Below are 19,406 nucleotides of genomic sequence, written 5' to 3'. Positions count from 1 at the left end.
CTCCTGCACCCCAACCCCAATTTGGTGAGCATTCATGGCCTGCCATACAATTTCTATTCCCCAATGTGGCCCTCGGGCCAAAAAGTTTTCCCACCCTTCTCTAGTGGCTCAGAGCGCTTCTCCAGAGCCCTGGGGGGAGGAAAACCAGCAGCGAGTGCCACATCCTCCCTGTCTGACCCCTCTAAAGGCAAAGCAACTAGCCCGAGGCAGCAGAAGGCCTTGGGCAATGGGGCAGAGGCAGGTACCCCCACCTCCTATACGGCTGCCCCCGTTTGCTCTGCGAGCAGCAGGGAAAGGCCAGGCCCTGGCCATGCTCTGCTGCAGCCAGCGCGCCCCGCGCACCCAACATCAGCCAGGCGCTAGTCACGTGGCTTCCTCCTCCCCCCCCCCCCGCCGCCCACGCCTAAGCCGCCTGCGCAGACTCCTCCCCTCGCTTGACCCTGCGCGGCTGCCGTTGAGAGGCCGTTTGCGACCCCTCTCCGCGTCCGCTGCCCACGTGAGCGAAGGAGTCCGCGAACGGGGGGGGGCGGCAGGATGGAGGAGGCGGCGGAGCCGCCGGGCGCTTGGCTCAGCGGGGACAGCGGCAACGTCTCGCAGAGCCCCAGCAGCGCGTCGGGCATCGGGGAGGAGGGCGACCCCCCGGAGCTGCTGCTCAGCCGCGCCGCCGCCGCCTACTCCGCCTACCTGCTCCCGGCCGGGGTCGATTTCTGCGCGCAGGTGAGAGGGGGCGGGGCGGGTTGTCCCCTGCGCGCTCCCGTACCGGGGCCGCGCTGGGGGTGGGCTGACACCCGCGTGCGGGCCGGGGCCTCCCGGCTCCGAGACAGGCACCTAGGCCGGAACCCGGGCCGGACACCCCCACTCCGGGGTGGCCGTTCGCCCTCTGCTGCCCCTGGCCAAGCCCGCCCGTGTCCCCGGGGGCTGATCGCCCGCGGGCCGAGCCTTCCCACGCGTGGCTGCGCCAGCTGCAGAAGTGTAACGGGGGGAGGGAGGATGTCTCCGCTTTTAAAATCTCAAATCCTGAGTTCTTCTGTTTATTTATTTTTTTTTCCACTTTTTAAAAAGCCGCGTTGTTTATTTTGTGGGGAAAACCCGGATTTCGGCTGAAGCTGGGCCCGTCCAGGGCGGGTCCCCACTGGAAAACAAGGCTGGGGGGCTGGGGAGCGGGTGAGTTGGTCGAAACCAAAATTTAGCTAGAAAACCTAAAGCCAGTGGTTACTTACTGGTGGGCCCGTTGTGCTGGGCGCTGCACGCCGAACCGCTATTCTAAGTACTACTTTGGAGATTGAGTTCATAAAACCGAGAAATTCATAAAATCGGATTCATCAGACTCACCGTAGGCTGGGTGCAGGAGTTGCCAGTGCAGGGTGTTGCTTTCACTGCCCCTCAGCACACAGTGGCGAAGGGACGGCCAGTGACTGGAAGGCATCAGAATGTCAAGAGATGTTGACTTGTTTTTCATCAGCTCACTTTCATTATGTGATTATTTGTGTTTTTCCATAGACTGGTTTGTATAACTGGTCATTTGTAACATTAGTGTTTGTTCATTTAAAGTTCTGCTGTTTATAGAAAGTACATGTAAAGATGGGGCCTCTGTCTCAGAGAGTTTAAACTCACAATCTATGTTAAGAACCAACAAGCACTGGCCTTGAAGGTACATCGGCACATTTCATCTGTTACTGTCAAGAGACCTTTAAATTGCTAGTGTCACAACCTGTGTTTCAGATCTCTGTAATACTCCTGAGGGACTTCTGCGCCAAAAAATTCTGAGCACAGTATTTTAATATTCTGCAAATTTTATTTGTCAGTAAATAAATATGGAGGCTCCAGAATGGCATTGGGGAGCACAGGCCACTGACTGCACAGAGGTGGGAAATTACCCTGCAGCCCCCATCCTCCTCCCACGCGCCCCCCCTCCCCGGACATGGACTCTGTGGTAAGGCTGCACCCAGTCCTGACACAGTGCAAAGTCCCAGAAATACCCTGCCCCTCCGCACCAGGTGTGGGCAAGCAGGCTTAACCCAGCTTGATCCAAGTGTGGAAGGGCTTATTGTGGGGAAATCCAGGTTAGGGTGGGAGAGGGTTCTGGATGGGGCGTTCTGGGTGTGGGTGGCTCAGTGGGGGGGTCTGAGTACAAGGGAGGGATCTGGGTGCATGGGGGGCTTGTTGGGGAATTCCAAGTGCAGGGACAGTGGGATTCTGCAGGAGCGTCCAGGTGAAGATGGTTGGGGCTCAGTGGGGAGGAGTCTGAATCTGGGGGGGATGGGGCTCAACGGAGAGGGGGTCCTGAGTGCTATGGGAGTGGGGCTTGATGGGGTGTAGGTCCAGATGCAGCTGGTTGGGGTTCAGTGGAGTGGGAGTCCATGTGTGAGAGGCTTGGTGGGGTGGTCCAGGTGCAGGTGGGGTGAGGGGGTGTGGGGGTTTTGGTGGGGGGTCCTGGGTTAGGTTCAATGGGGTGTCTGGGTATGGGGGGGGAACCCCACTTCAAGGGGATTGGGCAGACAGGCAAGCAGGAGCAGGGATGCGGACCTTCCTGCAGCTGGGGAGGTTTCTTGGAGTGGGTCTGACCCGGACCCGGCCGTTCCTTGCAAGGGAAGAGCAAGACCTGTCCTGCCCAACCCAGGGCAGGGTAGGAATCACCAGCATCCCCTCCCCCCCATAGTGATTTACTCTCAACCAGCTGCTCCAGGCACCCAAAATGATGCACCCGCGCTGCGGGGGAAATGCACGTGACCACTCTTGCGGCTTTCCTTTGTTTTCCTGTCAGAATTTCTGGAGGGAAACTAAGAAATCTGTGGGGGACGTGAATTCTGCATGCATGCAGTGGTGCAGAGTTCCCCCAGGAGTACTGTAAACAAGACATTAGAGAGGAAAATGTTATTTCTCTGTTGTCACTCTATTTGATTACACTTAGTCTCACCAATTTTACTGTTTCTCCCAAACTGTTAATCAGTTTTCTCTGTGTTGGGCTTTCACATAGTAGCAAGGGAAGGAAGAACATTTAAAATACCAGCAAAAATTTGATGTGAAATTTTTTTATTTTGGGACCTTACATTACTCTTTACTCTGGTTTTTAAAACTGACTAGATTTCAAGATGATTTTATCAGTAGGCTATTCATCCTATAAGAGTTAAATATAATTATACACCTCTACCTCGATATAACGCTGTCCTCAGGAGCCAAAAAATCTTACCGTGCTATAGGTGAAACCGCGTTATATGGAACTTGCTTTGATGCACCGGAGTGCGAACTCCCCCCCCCCCCCCCCCCCCCAGCACTGCTTTACCGCATTATATCCGAATTTGTGTTATATCGGGTTGCGTTATATCGAGGTAGAGGTGTACTGACATATACTACATACTTTATGCATGAATAGATCTAATATACAGAACTTGTTACTAGTCATTTATGTAAGTGGTAGTTGCTAAGAAATGGCAAAATAGTGGAGTTTCACTGCGATGTATTTTTCATTGTTGTGATCTGCTATAGCAGGGTTCTCAAACTTCATTGCACTGTGACCCCCTTCTGACAGCAAAAATTACCACATAACCCCAGGAGAGGGGACCGAAGCCTGAGCCCCACTGCCCCAGGCAGGGGGCCTATAACCTGAATCCCACTGCCTAAGTCTGAAGCTTTGGGCCCCAGCAAGTCTAAGCCACTTTGGGGTCCCGACCCAGAGTTTGAGAACTGCTGTGCTATAGTATATTTTTCATTACCTGAATGTATTTTTTACAGATAGAAAGTTTAGACAAGAGTCTAGAAGATTTGCTGACCAGGGTTGATGAATTTGTAGGAATGTTAGACATGGTATGTATTGATCTCTATAACTTCCATATGGGTACTGCCAATTTGGGGGTGGGGAAGGCCACGCTGAAAAAGTTGGGTGGTTTGGTGGTGGTGTTTTTTTTCCTTCATGGGAATAACCAGCATATGTTTAACATTAAGGGTCACTTTTTTTTTTTTTTTTTTTTTTTTTTTTAAAGTAGCGGTCTAGGTGTGCAAACAGTTACCATGCATGCTTACCCAAAAATTATCCAGTTTGCCTACAGTGATGAGATGTATGCACAAATGTAGGTGTGTAACTGCTAATGTATATTTGAGCATGTATCTCAAGTCTCCTTTATGAAAATGTATTAGCCAGTACAATGATAAATATTTGAAGGGACACTTCTAAGTCATATTTGGCCCATAAGTTTAATAAGAATAAGTTTGTCAAACCCTAAAACTAATGGAAGTGTTTCTTTGAATTCTAGTGGGTAGACCAGGGGTGGGCAAATTTTTGGTCCAAGGGCCATATCTGGATGGGGAAGTTGCAGGCAGGGCCATGAATGTAGGGCTGGGGCAGGGGGTTGGGGTGTGGGAGGGGGTGTGGTGTGCAGGAAGGGGCTCAGGGCAAGGAGTTGGGGCACAGGAGGGGTATGAGGTATAAGAGGGGGATCAGGGCAGAGGGTTGGGGTGCAGAGTGCGGGAGGGGGCTTAGGGCAGCGGGTTGGGGTTCAGGAGGGGTGTGGCAGGAGGCTGGGGACTCAGGACAGGAGAGGTTCGGGGTGTGGGCTCCGGCCCAGCACCACTTACCTGGAGCAGCTCCAGGGTGGCAGCGGCGCACAGTGGGGCTAAGACAGGCTCCCTGCTTGCTCTGGCCCTGCTCCGCTCCCAGAACGGACGGCACCACGTCCCTGTGGCCCCTGGGGGAGGGGGGGCAGGGGGCTCCACGCGCTGCCCTCACCTGCGGGTACCACCCCCGAAGTTCCCATTGGCCGCGGTTTCCCATTCCCGGCCAATGGGAGCTGCAGGTGGCGGTGCCTGCAGCGGAGGGCAGTGCATGGAGCCCTCTGCCCTCCTTCCCCCCTCACCCCCCGAATGGCCACAGGGATGTGGTGCTGGCTGCTTCCGGAAGTGGTGCAGGGCCCACGCCACCACGGGGGTGGCAATCCCGCGGGCCGGATCCAGCCCGCGGGCCGTAGTTTGCCCACCCCGGGGTAGACATTTATAAAAACCAACATGCCCCATGCAGTCTTTGCAACCTAAATGTTACAGTATTAGGCTAGTGCATGAAAACCAAAACATGAAATTCACTGCTATTTGCCCATTGACAAAAATGAGATTTAAAAGCCTGTTTTCATTGAGAAAGAAGCAAATAGGAAAGAGCATAAATATTGAAAAGTAAATTAGATTTTATTCTTAATTTTTTCAGTTCTAATAATATAAGATTGCCTTGAAAAATGTTAATGAAAATTAACCTACTGAGCAGGGCCAGCTCCAGGCACCAGCCTGGCAAGCAGGTGTTTGAGGCGGCCACTCCGGAGAGGGGCAGCACGTCAAGGTATTCGGCGGCAATTCAGCGGACGGTCCCTCACTCCCGCTGGGAGCAAAGGACCTCCCGCCGAATTGCCGCCGCAGATCGCGATCGCAGCTTTTTTTTTTTTTTTTTTTTCCCTGCTTGGGGCGGCCAAAACCCTGGAGCCGGCCCTGCTGCTGAGGCACAAAAAGATAGTAATCCACCTTTAATATACATCTCTACTCAGATATAATGCTGTCCTTGGGAGCCAAAAAATCTTACCGCGTTATAGGTGAAACCGCGTTATATCGAACTTGCTTTGATCCGCCGGAGCACGCAGCCCCACCTCCCCGGAGCACTGCTTTACCGCGTTATATCCGAATTCATGTTATATCGGGTCGCCTTATATCTGGGTAGAGGTGTAATAATTGCAAAGAAAAATATTTTGTTTGCCTGTCCAGGAAAAAAAGTCTTTTGGGGCAAGTAGAATTTTAACAGGCTGATGATCTAAGACTGTTTTTGGTAATAAATAAAAGAAAGCTAGGTTATCACTTACTAACCTGATGATGTGACTTTAATTAGCAGTACCATATTGTTTTATGTTCCTGTTTGACTTCAGTCACTCTTGAATCTCCAGACTTCATCTTGTTCATAATTTCAATTATCATAATAAATCATTAAGAGTCAGCCCTACTGAGTCAAACCAGGGTCCATCTTGCCCAGTATCCTATTGCTGATGGTGTCCCATACCAGAACTTTAGGGGGAGTGTACAGAACAGAACAATTATGGAGTGATTCCCTCCTGTCTTCCCCTCTTTGCTTCTGGAAGTCAGAAGTTTAGGGTTTCCCCCAAACCATCTTCACTAATAGCCATTACTGAATTTTTAGTGATTTCTAACAGATGCAGAGTTTATTACAGACTATAAGATTGTATTGTGTGTTTACAGTATTGAAACAGACTTGCAGTACTTTTTTGCAACCTGATTGTAGTTATTAATTTTATTAATAAAATAGCAAGATGCAAAATTTTAAATATGTAACAATAAAAAAAAATCACAGAATTCCGAACTTGATATTGGCAGGTATCCATATATAAATAATGCGGATTATACTTAGGTGAAGTGATAGTGTATGCCAAAAACATATAAGAGATTGTTTGTTTGTTTTTCAAATTCTGGGGCATACCTCCCATCCTTTCCCTGCTCCTCTCCCTCCCGCATTAGCAGGTGCGCATGAGGCCCTGACCAGTTAAGAATTTTTTTCTTGTTTCTTCAGGGTAGCCAGGATTCCATGGGGTGCCCAACTCCACCCTATGCGCCCTGGGGCATTGTGGGTATGAGGCTGATCCCAGAGTCCCTATCCCTAGGATCCCTGTTAGCATTAGTCAGCACACCCAGCGCTGTGCCACAATCCTGCTGCCAGCCGATTCCCACAGAAACCACACAGCCTCGTAAGAACTCGTTCCCTTTCCCCCTCTCTCTGTCTCTCACAATCCTCCCTTCCCACCATGGCTGAGTTAGGAATTAACATTGTGGCAGCGCTGCACAGGTGTTCTGGCCTCACACCCAGCATGCGGACACACATGAAAGGAGGAGGCGGAGCCACTATGCGGGCACACAAGTTGTCACTCCAGGCAGCTGGGATTCACACGGAGTGTGTGAGCCTCCTCCCTGTATTCATTGTTTATGTGAGGATTCCACCCCCCAGTTCCAAACTCGGCACCAGCTTTCCTTGTGCTGAGGGGGGAATGCATGGGACATGAATCTCTCAAGAGGGGGTGCAGCAAAAAAAGTTTGGGAACCTCTGACATAAGACAACTTCAGAATTAAATTCCTCACTTATAAAACCAAATGCCAAAAAAAGAGAACCACATGCAGTGAGTAATAGCAGCTTGTCTGCCATGGACAGAAAGAATATCTAAAGATATCTCTTAACCACCCTCAGTGTTGTACCACAGAAGAGACGACAGATTGCATAGCACCTTCTTCTGATTAAAAGTGCCTTACAAGTAATGTAGCCTCATATGCCCAATGTGAGGTAGGTATTTTCCACATTTTGATATTGCTTTTGTAATATCACAGGCAGAGCAAAACCACACATATGCAAAATATGTTTCCTGGTTATATACTTCTCCAAGAAAAGTTTAACTACAATAAGATGTTGCTCCAGTATATATATATTAAAAAAAATCTTGATGCAGCTTGGCATATTCAGTTGTTTGGGAAAGATGTTGTTTGGTTGTTGAACTTAAGGGAAAGGGAAAGAGAAAGGAGCAAGTCAGAGAAAAGACAGAAAGAAGACAAAAAACTTCCTACCAGAAATATTATTAGTAAAATAGGTTTCCCTTTATTTATCTGAATGGCAGGAGTCATACTACAGTCATGGGCACCTTAGGAAAAACTTTAAATGGGTGGAAATCTCTTGAAACTATGATAAAAATTGTACTTGAACTTCATGCCCTTGAGATGCAGTGGCTCTTTGTGATCTCGAGTTGGTGTCATAACTTTTCAGTGTCTCCGTTTTCCCATCTGTCAAATGGGGATAATATTAACCTTTGTAAAGTGTTTTGTGATCTTTGAATGAAAAGAGTTGAAAGTGCAAAGATTTATTATTTTATTATTAGTTATTACATTTTGGCTTCTATTTTTCATTATTGGCAGTCCTCTGTGCCATTTGGAAATAATTAAGAAGTGAGCCCAGCGTATGCTTGCATATGTTAACAGACACAGTACCAGCACTGGTTTGTTTACAGCCTTCAAGATCCAGTGGCTTTAACTAGATGTCACTAACTTTAGTATTAGAATATACCAAAGTTATTGTACAGATTTAGTCATTATAGTGTTCACTCAACTTTATGTAATTTGTTTGGATTGTTTTTAGATTCGAAGCGAGTCTTCTCAAGTAGTCAATGAAAGTGTACCTCAGATTCACACAAAAGCTACAGAAATGAGACAGATATATAGAAAGATTGACAAATTAGAGGTATGTATTTTGATGTCCATTATTTACATTCCTTTTCTCAAGGGGACAGTACCACTGTGTATTTTAATGATTTTTCCCTAGAGTTGCAGACCCGTTTCAGATGCTTCAAAAATTTTCCCATGCTGAATGGAGCAAATGTTTTATTTCTTTGTCTTTCCAGTTTCTCAAGGTGCCTTTTTGTTTCAAAGTGTGAACTAGTGTTTTCACACAAAAGATGTGATCTAGTATGTGTAATGATGTGGGACCCCAATATTATTACATTATTAATTGGCTGCATGTGCCAGTCACAAATGTTTAACTGTTGCTGTTGGCTGGATACCAGAACTCTACAGGAAGTGCATACACAACTTCTTGAGACCAACAAAAATGGTACCAATTGTCTTATTTTCTTAGCAAAGTAATGACAAGTACAGTGCCAATAGCAAGTGGAAATATAGAGGAGCTAAAGTAGGGTTACCATATTCAAATATTTAAAAAAGAGGACACTCCACGGGGCCCCGGTCCCACCCCCGGCCCTGCCCCAACTCCGCCCCTGGCCCTGCCCCAACCCCGCCCCTTCTCCAACCCCTTCCCCAAAGTCCCTGCCCCAACTCTGCCCCTCTTCTAAGCACCCCACATTCCCCCTCCTCCCTCCTGCTCTGATCTTGGTTGGGGGTTGCTAAGTGTTTCCCTGCTCCCCACTCGCCCTGCAGTCCCTGCACCCCCCGCCCCTGCAGCCTCTGTGACCCCTGCACCCTCCCGCCTGCCCTGCACCCCTCTGCCCCTGCAGCCTCTATGCCCCTGCCTGCCCTGCTCCTCCTTGCCCTGCAGCCGCACCCCCCCATCCCTGCAGCCGCTGTGCCCCCTGCTCCCCACTCACCCTGCAGCCCTGCACCCCCACCCCTGCAGCCTCTGCACCCCCTGCCTGCCCTGATCCTCCTCGCCCTGCAGCCTCTGCTCCCCCACTCACCCGGCAGAGGGAGAGCTGCGGGCTCCACGTGGACTCAAACACTGTTCTGTGCTGCTCTGCGGGGGAGGTGGGAGGGACTCTGGCTGCTAGAGGCCCCAGTGGCTGCGAGCGGCTTTCAGTCAGGCCCCGCCATCCAATCAGCTGAGCCGCACTCTGCATGAGGGGAAGGGGGAAATCCCGGACATTTCTACTTGTTTAGAAATCCCCCCCGGACAGCCATTTAACGCTGAAAAAGCCGGACGTGTCCGGGGAAACACGGACGGATGGTAACCCTAGCTAAAGTGTTTCCACTTACCTCATGGAAGTTTTTTTTAATGTAGCTCTTCTGTACTTCCCCAAATACTTGTGTGCTTTTTATCTTATTAAGGATTTTTGGTTAGTTGGTTTGCTACTGCAGTGAATTACCAAATTGATATTTTGCCCCTAAGTTTGGCATCTTCACTAGCCTTATCACTGAAAATCATGTGGACTGCCAACTTTAGAACTACAATTATCTCTGCTTTTTTCCAATTTGCCTTTTCCACACACATCACCCCATCTACAAAATGCCTTTCTCTTATATTAGAAGTTTAGTAGCAGCAGTCTTTGAGAGCAGCCTTATGTAGAAAGACATTCTACATAACGCTTGGTGCAGGGTAGATAATAAAAACATTTTTAATGGAAGTTCTCATAACTTACATTCAAACAAATTTTGAATTTATGTGTGTGTGTCTCAATGCATTCAACAAGTCAGTATTAAAATAAATGGAACACAAACAGTTCACTGCTATAAATCAGTGCAGCATCCATCTGTATGGTTCATCACATTAGTATTCCAGTACAGTGCATCTGAGAATTGTACATGTATTCTGTACAGTATTATAACTTATTTTACTTAACGTTTTATCTCCGAGAATGAGAAATTTTGCAAATTAAACTATAAAAGGTAACTAACATCCAGATCTTAATACAGGTTTAATGTGGGGAACTAATAGATTTTTTTGGAATTTTCTGAAAGCACCAGGTTTCTTGAACATTATCTTCATTTATGTTGGCTCTCACTACTTGGAACAAGACAGCTAGCTTTCCTGGTGTCTCAAATCAATAGTACAACTTACACTTTTTGATAGTGTCTTTCATACAGAGTGTCTCCCAAAACAATCCAGAGTTAAACAATAGAATGAGAGGAAAATTGGGATCCAGGATAACTTGCAAAAGCACCTACATGACCTAGGCTCCTAAATCCTATTCTCAAAAGTGATTTAGGCATGTAGGCACCTAAATCTCAGTGGAAGTCAGTGGTACAAAAGCACTTAAATGACTTTGGTGCTTTTGAAAATGTTACCCCACCTAGGCAATGAAGAAAAATATTAACAGCTAAGATCTGAAATGATTTTGAAATAGAGATCCAGGAAGAGTTTCAGATACTAGGAGTTGTGGATTAGAAAGCTCTTATACCTCATTGTGGAGGGACAGGAGATCAGTGCAGAGGAAGGGGGAAGAGGAGGCTAGGATTGTGAAGAAAACTGAAAGTCAGTGGATTTGTTTTAAAACCTGAAAAGATGATTCTAAACTGAAATGAATGGGGAGTTATTGGGGTACATACACATTTGTTTCAGAATATCTTTGACTTTAATCAGTGTTACTGTATTGATATAAAATTCAAGATGGCAATAGCATGAAGGAACAGAATGCTCTGTTCAGTTCACGTGGTGCCCTGGAAGTGCACACAATTATTAATTTCCTAGTGTGTATTCAACAATTAGGCAACAAGTGAATCTGTATGTCCATATCTGTGAAATTGACAGCAAAGACTTTGCCCTATCCCCTGCTTTTAAGCCTGAAAACCTTGCTTTGTAAAACAAGCTCCTGCCCCCTACAAGTAAATGCCATAGCATGGTGACTGAAAGGCAGAATAGACTAGAGTGCTATTAACAGAATTAAAGTGATGGGATATGTGGGGGAAAATTAACCAGACATGCAGTTTTAATCAGGATGGATAAAAATCACTGATTTTAAAAAATGGACTTTATTTAAATGATTTTGTTTATTTTGTTCATTACGTTATAATAAGTGTATTATTTTAAAAATAAACCTGTTTAAAATGAAATCTGTATTTATTAAAAAATATGTAAAGGCTTAAACTTATAATCTTTTAAAACATTTAAATAAAAAATGAATATGCTGAATCCATGAGCCTCTATCAAAAACTTTGAATTAAAGGCTGCTATAAAGAAAGATTCTCTCCCTCCGCCCCCCCCCCCCCCCATTCTAATGTTTGAGGTCAATCTTTATAAGTATGGCACTGTAGGTGAGCCTGAGTAACTTAAGAGACTGTCTCAGGACTTGTCTACACTCTCAGCACTGCAGCAGCACCGCTGTAAGGCTAAGTGAAGACACTACCTTCGCCAACAGGAGAGCTTTTCCCGTCAGCATAGCTACAGCACCTCCCAGGAGAAGCCCTCCCGTTGACCTAGCGCTGTCTACGCTGGGGGTTACGTCGGTATCATTACGTCACGCAGGAGTGTGATACCTGAGCAACATAGTTATACCGACATAAGTTTTTAGTGTAGACCAAGCCGGATTTTACAAGAGACTTAGGCCATGTCTACACTACCACTTAGGTCAGCAAAACGTATGTCGCTCAGGGATGTGAAAAAAAACCATACCTCTGACCGACATAAGTTTTGGCAGCATAAGTGGTAGCGTGCACAACGCTATGTCAGTGGGAGAGCTTTTCCCGCCAACATAGCTATCGCCACTCATTGAGGTGGTTTTATTATGTCGACGGGAGAGCAGCTGTGTCTCTGTAAGCTTGCTAGTGTCGGCATGGCCTTAAATGAGAGTAGGAACTTAAGCTCCAGTCTCTTTTACTGAGTTATATTTGAACATTTTCCCAGACTGATCTGAAATAATCTGTTTAATTCACTGACTGCAGTTAATCCCTGTATTTAATAAATCATGTAGTTGTAAATGTGCAACATGTTTTGATACATAAACGTCTCTTATCAAAACATTAAAATTGTTTTGTTTAATAAAAAAGTATTTTATATGCTGTCTTTTGTGTTTAATTTTAATTTAATTAACTACTGAACATATTGAAAATATTTTGCCTTTGTTTTTTTTTCTCATTTTTTAAATATCAAATGGGCTGGGGACATTCAGCATTTGTTTTCCGAGAGTTCTCATTCTTGTCCACATCTGAGAGAGCCACAGACGTTCATGGATATGGCAGGCATTTCAGAGCAAGTGCTATGCAAAACAATTGAAGACCTTGTTACAAATTAAAGTACAATAACATTTTGTTTACTGCTGCTCCCCAAGACAAAATCCCACTTTATGTAAACAAGCGTTGTACAGCTTTATTTAATTGAAAGTTGTTATATGTGTTCTCACTGCATTAATCGACCTGCCGAATGTTAATATTCTTCTATATTCTCTTAAAAAAACTGGTCTGTCTTACTCTACTCAACTTCCAAATTACCAGTTTCCAGTCATATGGAAGGTTGCACAAGTGGGTTATTTGTGGCATAGATTCAACAATGGAGATGGCACAAAAATACTATTTTTTTTATGCTCTTTGAGGATCGTTACCTGACAATTATATTTTAGTTTCTACATAATCTGAACCTCTTCAGACCTCTTGTTGGGAAGTGCTCTTACATAATGATGAATAAATATAGCTTTGTTTTGTTTTCAACTAGGCCTTCGTAAAAATGGTTGGAAATAATGTGGCTGGACTGGAGGAGCAGGTCACAAAGGCAGAAACAGACCTTGGAACTTTTCCAAATACCTTTAAAAAATTCTTACACACTATCAGTGTACCATCCTTTCTTAATGTAAGTATGTTTCTGTCAAGGTGAGTGTATCTTAAAATGTGCTCACGAGAATGGTAGGCTTTGAATGAGGCTACGGTGAAGTTCTGGAACAGCCTTCCAAGGGGAATAGTGGGGGGCAAAAAAACTAACTCATTTCAAGACTGAGCTTGATAAGTTTATGGAGGGGATGGTATGAGAAGAGTGCCTACAATGTCACATGGCCAATCCTTGATTGCTATTGGCAAATATCTCCCAACAGCCAGAGATGAGACACTAGATGGGGTGGGCTCTGAGTTACTACAAAGAATCCTTTCCCAGGTGACTGGCTGGTAGGTCTCACCCACATGTTCGAGTCTAACTGACCACTACATTTGGGGCGGGAAAGAATTTTCCCCGAGGTCAGACTGGCAAAGGCCCTGAAGGTTTTTCAACTTTCCTCTGCTGTGTGGGATATGGGTCACTTGCAGGTTTGAACTAGAGTAATTGGTGGATTTTATGTATCTTGACATCTTAAATCAAGATTTGAGGACTTCAGTAATTCAGCCAGAGGTTATTACAGGAGTTGGGTGAGTGAGGTTCTGTGGCCTGCAATGTGCAGCAAGTCAGACTAGATGATCATGATGGTCCCTTCTGGCCTTAAAGTCTATTAATCTATGAATTTATCTCTGAGCTTAAATCTGAAGTTTTTGCACAAGCTGGGTATGGTGCACAAGGATAATCTTACAACAGAGGAACCAAGAGAATAAATTCTTGTGAGGGCCTGAGTTCATGCTCCAAAGAGAACTTGTGTGAGGCATGAAAAGTGCTACAAAACAAGCACTAAAAGAGCAACCCTTAAATAAAAAGTCACTGAATTCTGACCTGAAGGCGATAGGAGGAACCTGTACAAACTAAAAATGTGCAAGGAATTTTTTCAATGTGCTACTTTATGTGAGAACAGCAGCAGTGTTAAAAAGAGAAAAAGGTCACTGAGCCCCATGTTGTTTTAACAATAAATAAGGATGCCGTGGTCACATGACTTACAGTAAATTGATCACAAGGCACCTTGTTAGATGGCTTTCATACAGGAGAATAAAATTACTTTTCCTTTGTGGTGATGGGCCAATTACATTTTCAAAAATGAGAAGTAGGCTACTTAATCTGTTAGATTAATTTTAGCTTTTGAAGTTCATGACAGTCACTTGAGTTGTGCTGTCAAACTGTAGCATCAGAGTGGTGAAGGAGAATGCATTGCTAGAGAGCTAGCATTATCTCTTAGACAGGGCTGAGGGTAGAGCTCAGAAAACCTGTTCCCAACTCTGACACTAGCTCTGCAGCTGTGGGCAAGTTATTTATTCTCCTTGTGCCTCATTTTCCTTGTTTGTAAGAAGGGGGTGATAAAATACTTTGCAATTTTAAGAGGAAAAATATTTCATTCAATCCAGGGCTTGTTTCTAAGCCACTTAGCAATTTTTCTTTTTGTATTGCAGTAGCACCTAGAACCCCCAGGCATGGACAAGGACCCCACTGTATTCTTGTTCCCATAAAAGTAGCCTTTAACCCTTCTGTTTGTGCTGCTACAGAAGTCATTACATGCAAAAGCTTAATTATACAATATTAAGGTTACAAATTTTTATTCATAACCGTGACAATGCTGTTCTACTTTGTAAAAATGGCACTGGAGTGCTTGATTGTCTCTGTGGCTATCAATTTTTCACAGTTCATTGGTTAAAAAGTGGTTATTTTTGAACTGCCAGCATTGTACCCACACACCGGGATCTGAAAGTCCAATTGTGTTCTAGTTTGAACATTATGCACTAGATGAATTTATTACTAGTGTAATAAATGTTCAGTAGTGGAAACTTAATAATTCTGTTGATGACCAAGCTAAACTAGAATCCAAGTCTCTCTAGAATAACTGTACAGGCCATGTATGACTAAACTGAATATAAAGCAGTATGAATATTTTCACTAACAATCAACAGAGACCAAATCTTTTAAGTACGGAGTTGCCATTTCTACCTAGCCCTTTTCTGAACATAGTTTCATGCATGGGGTTCTCCTACAGGCTATTCACATGCATAAAGTTAGGTAAGTACTTAAGTGTTTACAGGATTGGGGCCGTAAACAATAATTCACATATTATAGCAAGCATTTGTGAGTGAATGGTATAGTTAGTTATCTTAGGACTTTTGTCCTAGCTTTTTTCACCTAACAACTTCCTGAGAACCATTCCTTTTTGGCTGAACTTCTTTGGCTGCAATTTTTTTCTCTTGCCAGGAGTTTTTTTGTTTGTTTGTTTGCCTTTTAACCAGTCCTTGATGTGAAAGAAGTTTTGGTTGTTCTTAAATGATGTATTCACAGTCTCATTTTAAGACTGTCCCAGAAGTTTTGCTCCTATTGGGACACTGGTCATGCCAAGGAGTAAGAATGTACAGTTCTCCCACCTCCAAAGGTTACTGAGGGGGCAGGCTTTTTTACACTGCTAAAATTTGAAATGCTCACTGAGCAGACTCAAAAATAATTATACTTATTCACTTAGCAGGACACTCCGTGTAAAAGAAGAGTAAAAAGTAGTTTCAGATACTGTGCCTGCTCATGAGTTCTGCCAACTTTTGTGGTCATAATCATGTTTTTAAAATATTTTCTCTCTCATGTTGCTGTATGGAAAAACTGATGCAACCAGCGGAAACTGTCTGCACAAAGTAGAAAGAGGAGATTCTTTAGAATTTTTCAGTTATAATCTTATGTGTTCCTTTTAACTAACTTTTTACTAGATAAACACAATTTCAGACAGAAGTGATATTTTTCTAAATTTAGCTAAGACTTTCTCATAGAGGAGCAAGCCATATACCAAGCTGCCATTTTCCCCTTTATATGTTGTGAGTTGCCAATAAGCAACTTTCAGTTTACAGTTTTGTTCAGTTTTCTTATAACCCAAGTGTCAGAAGGGATTTTCCTCAGACTTTCCAAATAAAGTTCACTTCATGGCTGAGACCAGTTTATTGAGAAAATGATGAGTATGTGAAAGCAAAGGGTAAAATAATTTAAATCCTAATGATTACAACAGGTATAATAAAGTAAATTGTCAAACTGCCTGTGGTAAATGGCACTTTAGATCAAAATTCTTGCTCAATGCTACAGAACATTTCAGTAACAATAGTATGGATAAGCTTAAGGAAATACTGAATTCTCCCTGGTTTTGTTGTTGGATTTATTTCAATTATTTAAGACGAAATTATGTAGGTTGTCCAGCCCAATTTTTCAAAAGTTTTTGTAAAATTCTGTCTTGCTAGTTAAGGTACCAAAACATGCAGAACTAAAATGTTTTTTTCTATGTTTTAAGAACATTTGGAAGTTTGTCTGCGTATACAAAAAGCATCATCGGTCTTACCTTTGACTTCATCTTTGGCAAAAACAATTGCCTTTGACTGATTTAAAAATGGTTTAGAAAGAAGTTAATTATTTGAAAATCCTTCTTATGTACCTGCACCGACTTTTTTGAACTTTAACAATACCAATATTTAATAGTGCTCCTTATTTTTGTGTGAGTATGCAAATTGAAAAGTCATTACACTTATTACATTTTTGCATTTTATGGTCTTTTTAAAAAAAAAAAAAAAGAAAAAAGAAAAAGAAATGAGCAATTTAATCTTTTAACCTTTGGGAAATATAAACCAGGAAGCCATATGAATAGGCTTGGAAGGCTTTGATTTTTATCAGTAAATGTCAGTAAACATTGGTTTCACTATAAACACACAAACTGACAAAAAAGATTTCCATCAATGGTCATGTAAATTTAGGCAAATATGAAAAATACTGCTTGAGAACTTAGTTTGACTTAAGGATACTTACTTTGTATATTTTGACATGTGGTGTTGACAATTTGAGTTTTAATGGTTATAAAGCGTTAACTCTTTGAATAGCAATGTCTGCTGTCATTACATAATTATTGTCTGGTATCCCCCATAACTTCTTGCAACTGTGAAAATTTAAAAGATATAAAAATGAAAACAAATTCTTAAACCCCATAATTTCATACAACTGTGAATTTAAATAGATAAAATATTTTTGAAATTCTTAAAAATAAACATTGTTTTTTTCATCAAACTTATACAAAATAAAAAAATAAAAATCATATTCTGCAAAGCCTACAGATGAGCTGGCTCAGTGCTTAGTGGAACTCTAGCTGTCATATCATGATTTCTGCCCTAAAGGAAGTAAAAGAAGTCAATGAACAGTGGTGTCTCCCCATCATCCTTCATATATAGAACATTCAGGACATCACTTTATTACAGTTCATATTTTTCAAAAATATTTATATGTTACCTTTAAGTTGCGTTGTTGCTCTGGTCTGCTAGTCAGGTTATTTCTGCTTTTCTTTAATTATGTGCTTTCATATTATACTTTAAAATACATTTCACATACTTGATCAAAAAGTTTAAAATACTCAGTGAGAGAGGCAATATGTTTTTGGAATATAAAATAACCAAGTTTCCCATTTCGTTTTATTATAGTGACTTCATTAACGTAAGGCAACCTTTTAATTTAGCCAGTTAGATTGGCAAGTGTGTGTTTCTATTTCCAGACACAGAGAATAGAAACAATGTAAAGTGGAAGCAATTTTTATATGAACAATGCAGTTTATATGAAGGAATTCTTGTCAGTTATGAAGAGACAAAAGGCTTGAGGTTAATGTTTTAGGCAAATGTAGCTCATTACATAACTGAACAAAAAGCGGTAAAGCAAGGCAAAAATCAAATAAAATGTTTCTTAATCACAGAAATCATCTTCCTCACGGCAACATCAGACCCTGTATGAGCCTCCAGCCCTTTTCAAGACTGAAGACTACTTTCCGTGTCTCAGTGAGCGACCTTATTCATGATTTTGCTTTTGGGTTGACAAGAATCCAGAAGAGAAAATGGCAAGTGAACAAAAGCAGTGCTCAGCATTGCTGCATTTCTATGCATCTCAATGGCAGATTGCCATCCTGACTGTGTGCCACCGTCTGTCTTCAGACAGTATTATAAGCAGTCTTCAATTATTTGTGTATAATATATGATTACAGAAGTCTTCCTAAAACAAAGCTATAAACTTTCAGGTTAAGAGAGAGAGAAATTGGTAAGGGCACTCCTGCAATTGATTTTTCATCTTTAATTACACTCTAGTAGGAAAAGGGATAAATAGGAAATGTCCTTTTTTTTTTTTTTTTTTTTTTTGTATTGTGAAACTTTAATTTCTGTGCTGCTACCAGTATTAACATCTATACCACAATGTTTCTATTTTTTTAAGTAGCCCTGTGGTAACTGAGATGAGAGAAGGACAAAGCTCTCTACATTAATGTCCCCAAGGAATGGCTCCAACACCTGAGAGCATGTAATAAAAATACATAGGAGTAAGATCTCCACAGTTCTATGAACTGCTAACTCTACCAAACTCTGCAGCGTGAGAACAGGAATGTGATGACTGCTGTAGAATTTCAAGGGTAAAAGTCTAATCTTGGAAGTTCTGTTTGATACATGTATACAGCCTTGACTTTTGTAAATAATGCCAAAATTATATCTGTATGATTACCAAAGCTCTTGTAATTAAAATGATGTAATTAAAGTTGAAGTAGTTTATTTGTATGGATTTTTCTAAGTGATTGTGATTTGTGATCAAATGAGGCTTAAAAATTGCCTATGTTGTGTACATTTCTATGAATTTTCCACCTATTAAGGCTTTGAGCTGTAATCACGTCGGATCTCCAAAGTTAAGCTAGTGAGACCTCATTGGTATGTGGGGATTGGAGAAATCTAAGAAAACTTAAGTGCTGCATGTGATATAGTAGGTGATATGCCTCTCTCTAAGCTGATAATGCCCCACTGTCTCATTGGAGGTCCTATCTTTCAGATGAGACAAAGCAGAGGTCCTAACCCACCATATGCTCGGTTAAAGTGCAGTTCTGGTATGGAAGGTGAATTGTATACATAGGATGTGTTACCATATTTGTACCTCATTGACTTTCAGATCAAATTTTCAAATAGGATTTTTTATTCCTAGCAGTTATCCTTGAAACGCACCCCAGGAACTGAAAAGTCAAGGTGTGTTCCTTCTTCCTTATCATAATCTCCAGTAAGAATATTTAAATCAAAAGTCATCCATAGATGCATTTCTACAACTCCAGTGAGGCTAAAGGAGCCTTTCCATTTAGTCTGGTGTGAAGGGAAAGAATAGCTGTACCTGTAGCCCTTCCCAAAAGGGAAGGAAGGGACAACAGTGACTAATTCTTGTTGCTAGCCTCACCATGTCTTTGTACTTTGGGGAATGCAAGGACAACTGCTCAGCAGAATCATGGATGCATCACCTGTCTTCTCTGTCCCTTATCTCACCAGGCCAGGGCCAGGGCACAGTCTACCCCTACACATAGGAAAACTCAGCCGCC

The 19,406-nt window shown here is 42.9% G+C and overlaps 1 protein-coding gene across 2 annotated transcripts; it reads left to right on the top strand.

Moving 5' to 3' along the window:
• The first annotated feature begins 424 nt into the window (after positions 1 to 424).
• On the top strand, positions 425 to 18,595 carry BLOC1S4 (biogenesis of lysosomal organelles complex 1 subunit 4). 2 transcript variants are annotated; one of them, XM_054017441.1, is made up of 5 exons: positions 426 to 717; positions 3,733 to 3,804; positions 8,156 to 8,257; positions 12,890 to 13,024; positions 17,766 to 18,595. In XM_054017441.1, exons 1-5 carry the CDS (start codon positions 535 to 537, stop codon positions 17,865 to 17,867), a joined length of 594 nt encoding a protein of 197 aa, XP_053873416.1. In that variant the 5' UTR covers positions 426 to 534; the 3' UTR covers positions 17,868 to 18,595. The 2 variants fall into 2 exon arrangements, with proteins under 2 accessions (XP_053873417.1, XP_053873416.1); XM_054017442.1 differs by lacking the exon at positions 3,733 to 3,804 and having other exon boundaries at positions 425 to 717.
• Positions 18,596 to 19,406: the final 811 nt, after the last annotated feature.

Source organism: Malaclemys terrapin, chromosome 2 (genome assembly GCF_027887155.1).
Source record: "Malaclemys terrapin pileata isolate rMalTer1 chromosome 2, rMalTer1.hap1, whole genome shotgun sequence".
Taxonomy (NCBI): Eukaryota; Metazoa; Chordata; order Testudines; family Emydidae; genus Malaclemys; species Malaclemys terrapin.
This window is presented reverse-complemented; position numbering and strand designations above follow the sequence as displayed.

Bases quoted from the DNA above. Each gene is read 5' to 3' on its own strand.
- BLOC1S4 (XM_054017441.1), top strand. From the start codon at position 535: ATGGAGGAGGCGGCGGAGCCGCCGGGCGCTTGGCTCAGCGGGGACAGC. The intron at 718-3,732 runs GTGAGAGGGGGC...TATTTTTTACAG, and splicing joins GGGTCGATTTCTGCGCGCAG to ATAGAAAGTTTAGACAAGAG. The intron at 13,025-17,765 runs GTAAGTATGTTT...TCTTAATCACAG, and splicing joins GTGTACCATCCTTTCTTAAT to AAATCATCTTCCTCACGGCA.